The sequence below is a fragment of the Gavialis gangeticus genome, unplaced genomic scaffold (genome assembly GCF_001723915.1).
Source record: "Gavialis gangeticus isolate Ggan-Ray unplaced genomic scaffold, GavGan_comp1, whole genome shotgun sequence".
Taxonomy (NCBI): domain Eukaryota; kingdom Metazoa; phylum Chordata; order Crocodylia; family Gavialidae; genus Gavialis; species Gavialis gangeticus.
This window is the reverse complement of record NW_017728995.1, coordinates 27,537,687-27,548,704: the sequence shown is the minus strand read 5'-3', so window position 1 is coordinate 27,548,704 and position 11,018 is coordinate 27,537,687. Positions and strand designations below refer to the sequence as shown.

Here is an 11,018-nt window from a genome sequence, read left to right as displayed (position 1 = left end):
CTGGGGCCAACTGCTGCAACAGTATAGACACGGCCATTTTTACTATAGGTTGGTACAGCACCTGATGCAGTAGGCATTGTTACCTGGTATAAGTGAACTTGGAGCCAGCCATTCAGGTGGGCAAATGGCATCTTGCAAAGTAAAACCCAACCAGAAATAAACTGGGCTGGCCCCATATTTTGGATCTGATTAGCCCAGGGCCTGCCTGTGGTTTCTGGTCATTAAATGCATCAGAGTAAAAACACTCAACTTGTGGTGGTTCCCTTCATGGTCTTTAGCTGCTTTTCAATCCCTACTTTAGAAGAGCATGGGGGTTTTTTGCACAAGAAGAAAGCCTCATACTTCCTTATTTCCTCCTTTTGCTCTGTGTTTTCTTGTTGCAGAAAAAGAATCAGCAAAAGAAATTAGTGTGCGTGGGTGGGGGCATGACGATGTGGTCCTGTAGCTAAAATAGACATTGCTTTTCAAAAGACTGAAAAGCTGCTTTATCTAGGAACCCAGATGCAGTCGTTTAATAGGAAACATGGAGTTGCAAAGAGAGGCCCATCGTCTTGAGCAAACTTGTGACAAGCCCTGGCAAATCTATTGGCATTGGCTTATGAAAAGCACTCTGTGAAATCACAAGACAATGGATAAAGTATCCAGGCTGGAGATGGGACTTTTTCTTTTTCTTTCTTTCTTTTTTTTACCAATATCATGAGCTTCTCCACTATGAAGAGTCATATGATAATATCAGAGCCAATGATCAAGCCAGGCTCTTAACCTCTGAGTATCTCCTTTGTCTGACTGGGTTCTGGTGGAGCTCCAGTGAAGGGTCTGGTTAACTCATTGTGGGTTTCTGTTTTCACTTGTACAGATGAAATCATGCAGCAGGAGATAAGGCCGCTGGTTGCAGTGGATATAATAGAACAGCTCCACCGGCAATTTGCTATCCTGTCAGGTAAGGACGGAGTTTCAATTGTATTCTTGGAATCTTCTGCAAACGTGCTGAGCTTTGCTCCCCTGATTTCTCCTCATCTACCCAGCTCTGCATTGCAGCTGCGACAGCCCTTTTAATATTGGTCCCAGGCAGAACTGTTCCTCTTAAGTGTTAGTGGTGAGATGACAAACACTTGCCTGATCATTCTTGTTTTTCAGGCAAGTCACCTGAGCGGTGGTTTCCCTTCTCTCACTAAAGAATCTGTAGGTTTAGAGGGTAAGAAATTAAAGAAACAGGTGTTTACAAAATGTAAAGGAAAAAAATATTTCTTGCAGTGAGACAAGTCTTCGGTTCATCAGGGAGCTGTGCATGTGTTCCCTTCACTCAGCGCTGCTGGCTTTTAGGATAGAAACTTGTGATAGACAGAGGGTTCGAAATGATCTATGCGTATGATGCATTTCTTTGTCGCTTCCTAGGCCTGCATGATGCTTATAGAAAATCAAAAGGGTGTGATGTTTGTCTCAAAGACATAGTAAAACTTTAAAGTGGTTTCTTCATTATGTAACCAACAGTAGGGTCTGTTTTGGCTCTGACTTTGAGCTAGGGAGGAGGATATGGCTTCTAGCACACTATCTCTGCCACAGATGACCTGTCTGACCTTTGGCAAGTCACTTAGCTGCTCTCTTGTCCTCAGTTTCCTCTTCTCTATGCTGGGGATTTTTGCTTTCTTGCCTCACAGGGCTGCTGTAAGGTTTAATTCTTTCATGTGTATAAAATGTCTTAAGAATCTTGTTTCTGTTTATCCAAACTTTGCTTGGATGCATTTTTTTCAAACACTGAATATGAAGGTCAAACCCATTCCTCCAGCCCTTTCCTATCTGTGCAGGAGCCAGCTGACCATTGGGCTTGTCAGTGGGCAAAAGGACCAGGGAACTGTCCAATGCCACCAGCAGGCAACTGGAGCGACATCAGAGTAACCCCTCCCAAACCTCCCCCTCTCTGCCCCAAGCTCTGCGGAGAGGAAAGCTCTTCCCCCAGCTTCCCCCCTCTCCCCCCCACATAGATGCAGTTTGGAAGGCCTAAAATCGTTCTTGCATGCAGGAAAACCTATTAAAGGCTGGCTAGGATTGGGGTGACCCCATGCTACAGGGTGGCTTCAAGAACAGCATTATTCCCTGGATGGCATCTGGCCTGCTTTAGGTCAGGATCTAATGAGAAGGCAAAATCTAGTCCTAGAATCATACAAAATTAGGATTTGAAGGGACCTTAGGAGGTCACATCTAGTCCAACCCCCTGCTCAAAGCAGGACCAGCCCCAACTAGATCGTCCCAGCCAAGGCTTTGTCTAGCCGGGTCTTAAAAACCTCTTATTCCAGTCCTCACCTTCTAGTTGATGGGAGCTGTCGAGTTCTTGGCTTGTCTCTGCCTTGGGGAGGGGGAATCTGGCACCATGAGCCCAGGTCTGTAATACCGGCTTATTTGGTCTCAGGGTATGGATGGACAAACGAGCTATGCTGACGTAAGGGGGTCAGGAGCATTTACCAGTGCTGTGCCTCAGTGGTTTCATGGTAACTGTTTTGGGTGTTTGCTCTGTCCCAAGTAAGTGGAAGCTGAACTGGGATGGCTCACCCCTGAATGAAGCATGGCTGAGTTACAGCAATTTCGCTTCCTCTTACAGCAGGATAGAGCAGTACCTGGGGCTTGGTTCAGTGCCACCTCCTGGGAGTCTAAGTGGACTAAGCGTGATTCTATTCCACCCTGTTCAAGTCCCTGAAAATCCAGAAATGCGTCTGCTTTTGTGACACACCATCATCTTGCCCTGAAGAGTCACAAAAAAGCAGCAAGAAGGTGGGCGAAGATCCGCCCACCTTCTGTATGAACGGTTTTTCAGGGACTCGAGCAGGATGGAATGGAATCATGTTTAGGCGCCTCAGTGCATTGAGGTGGCGAATAAGTAGAATAAAATCTGGTCTCCGGTGCATGGTAAGTTGTTTTTTTTTTTTTTTTTTTTTCCTGTTTAAGTTGGTTGAATTTGTCTGCCCCTATCCTACCTCTCATTGCAGTAGGATGTTTTAGCTTGTCATATCCAACACAGCATAGTGGTGCTGTGAGAAATTGCTAAGGAGAGCCAAGGAGGTAGGGGTCTGTCTGGTGGTGGTTCAGCCTCTGAAGCTTGTTAAACAAGCCTTCCTCCCCAGACTCTGGCTTTCACCCATGTTTTAAATGATGTCACAGCGTTACTAGATCTTATTTCCAAGGAGGACTGGCAGGCTCAGAGGTTTGGTAGGAAGCCATAGACTGTAACGAATCCCCCAAATTTCCCCTCTAAAGTTTCCTATTCCAAATCCAGGCTTGAAGCAACTCCAAGTGGCTAGCAGTGGCAGATACAGGGGTGTGTACTGGAGCTGTTGCACCCTGCTGTGATTCTTCCTCAACCCAAACTTAAAAACTGATTGCCTGGCAGCAGCATTTCTATTTAGGCAGCAGTGAGGGGGTCAGTTGACTTCCTGGCTTACTACCATCTACCCAATTCCTGCTAATCTCTCGTCATTCCACAGGTGTTAACGACCCTCTCTCCTTTTCAGTGGTCTTGATATTCCGCTATTCAAACTATCCTTTCTTCTGTAGTATTGCTGCTGTCTGTTAGACCTTCCTGTTAATGCCTCTCTTCTATTTCCCACCCTGTAGAGTGCTTTTAGCTCTAGCTAAAAACCTTAACTTAGGTGTGGTAATACTCAGATATGGAAATGACTGACAGTGAAGTATTGGAGGCAACTGTCAAGACACTCAGGAAGGCTGGATTTTGTTTTATGAATCTGAATAAGCGATGTACGTGTAACTATAATGACTACAGGACTAATGAAACAATCCTTTGACTATTTTGACTGCTTTTTGCCTAGCTTGTTGTGTGTTTTGGACTTAAATATATTATCTATGTATCCCAAAGACTTCCCCCTCTTCAGGGTCTGATTGGTGAGGAGAGGGAATCCCCCCCACCAATCATTTTTCACCCTTTCAAAACCCCTGGGCCAAATCACTACCAGCTAGCCCGTCACATCTAGCAACTCTACATGCATTCCATTAAAGTTATATTTGTTTTAGCTTTGAATTTGAACTGAATTCGATAGTGCTAGGCCCCTAGCATATTAGTAAAGATTCTAGTTTCTCTTTAAGTGGAGTGTGGCAGGGCATCTTTGGTGCCCGCCACTTTAGGAGGTTAAGCAGACGGTGAAGCAGCTGGCAGGTTTGGTGCAACCTACCGAAGCAGTCACATGACCACGGGAGGGCTTGTGGATTGGAGGATGGGGCTGACCAGCCTCCATATAAACCCAGCCCCTCAGAGCTGAGCTGGCAGTTGCTGGAGGGAGCCAGAAAGAGAACGTTGCCCAGCCCAAGTACTGCTGCTCTCGGAGCACATGGTGGTTAAGGGTATGAACTATGGGGATGGAGGAGGTTCCTGGGGAATGACCTAAAATGACACCCTACTAGAGTAGGATGGTGTGATGGGGCTGTCTGTGGTGTGGTGGTCCCCAGGAAATACCACACTAATTGCCTCCCTAGTGAAAGGCAAATATGGGGTGCCTTATAGCCTTAACCCCCCACAACCTGGTGGGTTACCCCATAGAGAGGACAGGAGGGGGTCCGGGCATGTCATCAGACCTCAGACCCGAGGGGCATAAGGCTAAGAGCCTCAGTGAGGGGGCGGAGTAGCGGCCCAGTGATGGCGTGTGTAAAAGCAGTGAGGGCTGCATAGAGTAGGGTTCACATGGGCAACCTGAAGGACTGTGCTTGGGCCATGTAGAGGAGGGTCCATAAGAGGGGGCCTGAAGGGCTGCGCATAGGCTGGGCTTGATTAAGTGAGATGAGGGGCCCGAGAAGGCGGACCCCTTCTTGGAGGGGCCCGAGAAGGCGGACCCCTACGTGGGAGAGAGCGTGACCAGCTCATAACCTGACTGGAGAAACCCTCAGCTGGTCAGTGCTGGGGCCAGGACCAGATCAGTCAAAGGGCCAGAGGGCCCACACTCAGGGACTCCCAGAGCCAGAGGCCTGGGCTTCCGACTGACCTGGAGGTGAGGCCAGGGCCTGTGTGGCCAAAGGTCCTCGAGGGGACTACAGCCAAGGGAGAAGGGTTCAGAGAGCTTGGCAGCCCAGTATGAGGGCAGAGATTAGACTACCTGAGAAGAAGGTATCCAGGTGGGATCTGGACATCAGGCAGGCATGGAGTGAGGCCCATTGTGGGGCTGAAGCCTCATAGTGATGCCATCTGTGAGGCATGGGACACGGTGTAGGGACAGTACGGAGCCGTGTATTACGCCCTTGGCATCGGGCAGTAAATGGGCAGCCTCCCACGTTATAAACAACTTAATTGGTTGCATTAAAGCCAAGGCAGGTGGTTGGACTGCCCTACACAGGTGGGTGGGCCTGAGATTTGACCGGCTGGAAGACGGCCCCCTGTCACATGGAGAAAATGTGTTGTCATGTGTGATGTGATGCACTGCACCATCTGTACCCCACTCTTCTCAAAATCCTAGATCTGCCTATGGTGGCTGCCACGGCTCTTTGGTAGGTGACATGAACCAAGGTGAGTGGTTTCTGTCTTGCTCCTAGTGCTCATCTGGTAACCATAATTGATTACTATCTTGTGTCTGAACAGAGGCACCAACAAGTTGGGAGACAGCCCTGGCTGCTCAGCTGCAAGCCCCTTGTCTACAGTAGAGCATTCTGGTGTTGCTCCAGTGTTGCAACAGCTGCAGTTCATCCTCTGGGATGATCCTACAGTGTGTCCACTTGCCCATCAGAGGCTGCATTGACAGTGGGTCTTTCACAGGGGCCTGTGCAGAAAGTGCTTGGCACAGCTTTGTACCTCACCCAAAGTGGCAGAGCTGGCTTAGACTTTGCCTCCCATTCTTTCTTTGCCTCACAGCCTGTGGGAAGGCTGGTGCCTACCATCATGGCAGCTGCATTGTAGTGCTGGAGTGTGATGATGAGGCATAACCTCTGCTCCCCAAAACCCATGCGGTTGCTCATATAGGACAGAAGCGATTAAGGCATCTTAAAAATGTGTGTTGGGTACCGTGGCCTCTGCTCCAAGGATCTGTAATGGGGAGGGTGGTTCCAGCAGCCCAGCTCTGCTAAGAAGGAAGACTGTGTGCTATACGAGGGGATGATACAGGCTATGTCTACTTTTTACTGTGGGTATGTCCCATGCTCCTGGGCTTTTCTGGTTGCCCCCTTCCCCTTTTTTCTGCCTTTCTCCAAGGCATTAAGTGCTAGCTTCAACCCAAGCTGGGGATTTTGACTGAGCTATGCCAGTGTCCCTGCTGGGACTTAAAGCCAGAGGTTCCTGGCTAGAAGGTCTTGCCCCTCTGGTCAGGGTCAGACCAATATCATATTTGGGGTCAGGAAGGAATTTTGCCCCATGGTCAGATCGGTATAGACTGGTGGGGGTTGCTTTTCTCTGTTATAATAGAGGCACTCCCTGTGTCTCTATTATAAAGGGCATGGCCTGTTTCCTGGGATCTCTTGATCTTATATTAACAACCTTTTATTGAAGCAGGATGTTGGCTGCCATGGTCCGCCTGCATTACCTGTGGCAGTTTAGGGTGTTTTATCTTAGAATCATGGAATCATAGAAAATTAGGGACCTCAAGAGGTCACATCTAGTCCAACCCCCTGCTCAAAGCAGGAGCAGTCCCAACTAGACCATCCCAACCAATGCTTTGTCTAGCTGGGTCTTAAAAGCCTCCAGGGATGGAGATCCCAACACCTCTCTGAGTAGCCTGTTCCAGTGTTTTACCACCCTCCTAGTGAGAACATTTTTCCTAATATCCAACCTCAACTTCCCTTGCTGTAACTTGAGCCCATTGCTCCTTGTTCTGTCATCTGCCCCCACTGAGAACAGTCCAGCTCCATCCTTTCTCGAACCCACCTGCAGGGACTTGAAGGCTGCTGTTAAATCCCGTCTCAGCCTTCTCTTCTCCAGACTACATAATCCCAGTTCCCTCAGCCTCTCCTCTCCAGTCATGTCTCAGATCCCTAAGCAGTTTCATTGCCTCCCCCCCTCCGGATCTTTCCAATTTGTCCACATCCTTTCTGTGGTGGGGGGCCCAAAACTGGACACAGTATTCCAGATGGGGCCTCATCAATGCCAAATAGAGGGGATGAACCACTTCCCTTGATCTGCTGGCAAGACTCCTGCTAATTCAGCCCAGGATGCCATTAGCCTTCTTAGCAACAAGGGCACACTGGCTCATATCTGGCTTATTGTCCACTGTCACCCCCAGGTCCTTTGCTGCAGAGCTGCTGCTGAATCAGTCGGTTCCCAGCCTATACCGGTATGTGAGATTAGTCCACCCTAGGTGCAGGACTTTGCACTTATCCTTATTGAACGTTATGAGATTTCTTTTGGTCTTGTGTTGTGTCAGAGTTGACAGTAGTTTTATGAAGGCAGGGGGTTGGACTAGATGACCTGTGGAGGTGCCTTCCAGCCCTACTTCTCTATGCTTCTATGAGGACCAGCACACACAGATCACCTGCGGGGAAGCTGTCTATTGGTGTAGCTTACATCAGCTGTGTCAAGCTAGTTCATTGTGCCAGGGCAGAACAAATGCAGAAATGGTGGGACAAGAGAGGGCAGGAGGGAAGTTAGTAGTACCACTACACATATAACACCTGTCTTTTGGGTACTGAGAAGCAGGGGATACCAAGACATGGCATATGAAGCATTTGCTGGTGGCTGGGCCTACAGTGTAAGCAGCTCTTTGACTGATGACTACTAAACCAGCAATGAGATAAGGAGCAGTGGGTGGGAGATGGGCTGTAAAATGGGGACAAAAAGCCAGTCTCCTTATGAGGACTATGCTGCATGTAGTGGGCGTGCCGGCCACAATACAACTTGCACGCAACTTTCTTCCACCGATCAGGAGAGGGTGCCCCCCACTTCTCCTTATTGCTGCATTTATGATCCAGGGCAGAGCTCCCGCGAAGAGGGGTCCTGGTGAGGTTTTTGCTGCCCCTCGCTCTGATCGGACCTTTCGCGATCCAGGGTGGAGCCCCATATGGCTATAAAAGAACAGCATGTTCGACTGGGAGACCAGACCAGCGAGGGCCGAGAAGAAGAGTGGAGCCGAGAAAAGCTGGGGAGAGCTGCCCCAGCGGGTGATAGTCCCAGGCTCCTGAAGATGCCACTGGAGGAGCCATGCCAGAGCCTTGGCCCTGGGAGCAGGGAGAGCCCGCTCGGGCCTGCATGGTGCACACCCCGGTGCACAAAGCCCTGGGAGCGGTGAGAGACCGCTCAGGCTTTGTCAAGGGACACCTGCCCTAAGGTGCTCTTGGAGTGCCGCCAGTCCCTTTCTTCCTGCAGGGACACCAGGCCTGGGCCCAGAGAAGGCGGGCTGAGCCCCACCCCTTGTCTCGACAGAAGACGGGGCCTTGGAGGTGCCCAGGGCCAGACCCCGGCCTATGAAGAAGGAACCACCTGCAGCATGCCGGAGCAGCAGCTGTGTCCACACAGGTTGGGTGGGGGGAGACACAAGCTTACCGCATCCCCACTCAGGACAGCTGTGAGTTCAGGGAATAGGGGCTTTGCAAGGGAGGGGATGGAGAAAAGGGACCCCCCACCCCCCTCCTTTCAGAGAACTGGGTGAGAGTGTGCCCTACAAAGTGGGGAGCTGCACCTAGTATTTAGTAAACTAGTTGTACCGTATGAGTTACATTATATTTTAGCTGGTAAATAATTTTAAGGTTGTTATTTTCTATTGGAGTCTATTTTTCTTGTTGTTTAATTTGTTGAGTATTATATCAGGAATCTGGTACTTACCTGCTGGAGGCCCGCATGGGATTGCCCTGTGGGCCTAGTGGCTTATCTTAAGGATCTCAGGGTCCTGGATAAGGGGGCTGCTCTCAAAGCATACCCTGCGCAACCCCATTCCCAAATATAGTTATAAGTATGTGTATGCATAAGGGTGTATAGTGGTTAATTTTCTCTAATATTATCTATTGCTTTGGGTTGTATATAGTTGTATATCATTCTTTATATGTTGAAGAAATTCTGTATATAGTTAAAAACCCTTTGTGTGGTGTGGCTCTGTGGAGAATAGAGGGATCTGTACCCACATCACAGCATCCCTCTCACAGCACTGTTGCCTCCCCACCTATCCTACCTAACTGAGGATGGGGCACACCTTGGGTGTATCCTGGTTACATGCAAACACATTGAACTGTCTTATGTCAAAGGATGACACCAGGGCTGCAGATCTGACCTCTTTCACAGGGCCTAGATTTGCCACATCTTCTAAATAGAAGCAAGGGAGTGGGGAAGGCGCTATGGCAATGGAGCTCAGTGGGAAATATTGCTCTTGACTCCAGCAGGAACATCACTGGGCCCCCGAGGCGGTGCCCCTCTTTTCCATTTATAACCATCTTTAAAGAGACGCATGAAGAACCCGTCTGAGGCAGCTTCCTATAGAGGATGTGCAGCTTGGGTTTTTTGCTCTCAGGACACATGAAGCTGATTAAAACAACATTGTGTTCAAGTTCTGCTATGTTTTCAGGCACCAATAAATCGGGGTTAGCTAGAGTGGGTGCCCACAGACTTCAGTGCCTTGCTGGAGGCTTTTCTGTCACTCCTTTCTTGTAAAAGGTGAGACTTGCTCTTCAGAAACCCTGTTACCTGCAAAGCCGGAGACCATAAAAAGCATATAATGTGCAAGCCACAGGAAATGTTTCACTAAACAGGAAGGAAAAGGCATTTCCAGATTTGTCGTTCAAAAGCAAAGACCACAAAGCTGTTAAGGGTGAGTACAGGAATAATACTGCTGGAATATTCCTTCACTAAATCATCTTTTTGGAGCAAGGAAATGTCTCTCTCCTCCCCTACGAGCCCCAGTGACATCAGCTCTGAAGATGCAGTTTCTTCCCTTTATCCTTTGAAGTATCCAAGAGGGAGAAGGATCTCTCAGCCTGTTTAAACCTGGATGTTGTGTGTTGTTAACTCCTGTTTTATTCTAATAATGAACGAACATTTTGGAGAAGAGTTGTCTTCATTTAAAGGTCTGTCACATCGCCAGTCCGGTCAGCACACGTGTTCACAATAATATTGTGAAGAAGGAAATTTTTCAGGCTTTATTTCATTGCCATAAAGAACCTAAGTAAAATCTGAAGCCCAACTGGAAAAAAAAAAAACTTACAGGCCATCTAGAGAGTTAAGTTCAGAGTCACTATCCCAGCAGGATACCTGAAGCAGGTCATACCTCTCCAGGTTGTTTCAGGCTCTCTGCAGCTTCATGCAGATGTCAGCCTGCAGTTAGTGCATAGTCCATGGGTTGCCCTCACAGCCATGAGGGATCAGCACTTAGGCAGCCAAGTAGAAATTAAAATGTTTGATGCAAAACAAGGCTCCAAAGGTCACTGGTTGGCACCTACAAATGGCCAGATTTCCATATATGAAAGCTTCCTGCTCATCAGGAATTGTTTTTCATTCAGTGAAAACAGGTCTGACAGCTCTCTTCCCATTGTGCTGTTTAAGCAGTTCTCACTTTAATGCAACCTCAGTTGCCATTTGAGCAGCTCCACCCATTTTTCCTAGCAGGGGGCTGCTTTTCATTAGTGAGTGGGGAACCACAAATGGTTCAGCAATTCAGCCTTTGACTACTTTTGGAATGGAAAACTCAGGACTCCTGAGGGCTATGATATTTCCTGGTCCTGGATGCTGTGGTGCTCCGACTCCGTGGCTGACAGCCCATCAGGAGTTGCACTAATAGAGAATCTAATAGAGAATATTTTTGAACCCATCTTCAAAAAGGGGAGGAGAGAGGACCCGGAGAACTACAGGCCAGTCAGCCTTACCTCGATCCTGGGCAAGCTGTTTGAGAAAATTATTCTGGCACGCATCCAGGAGGGGCCAGCAGGGAACTGCATGCTCAGGGGCAACCAGCATGGGTTCATCAGCGGCAGGTCCTGTCAGACCAACCTGGTGGCCTTTTACGACCAGGTCACTAAATCATTGGATGCAGGGGTGGCAGTGGATATAGTTTTCCTAGACTTCAGGAAGGCTTTTGACACTGTCTCTCACCCCATTCTCATTAGGAAGCTGGGGGACT

The 11,018-nt window shown here is 48.7% G+C and overlaps 1 protein-coding gene across 1 annotated transcript in view; it reads left to right on the top strand.

The window, feature by feature from the left end:
- Window positions 1-11,018, top strand: part of MCF2L2 (MCF.2 cell line derived transforming sequence-like 2) — a 307,244-nt gene that overhangs the window by 69,555 nt on the left and 226,671 nt on the right. Inside the window, 1 exon segment of the mRNA XM_019503361.1 lies at window positions 857-940. Within this exon segment, the coding sequence (XP_019358906.1) occupies window positions 857-940 (84 nt within the window).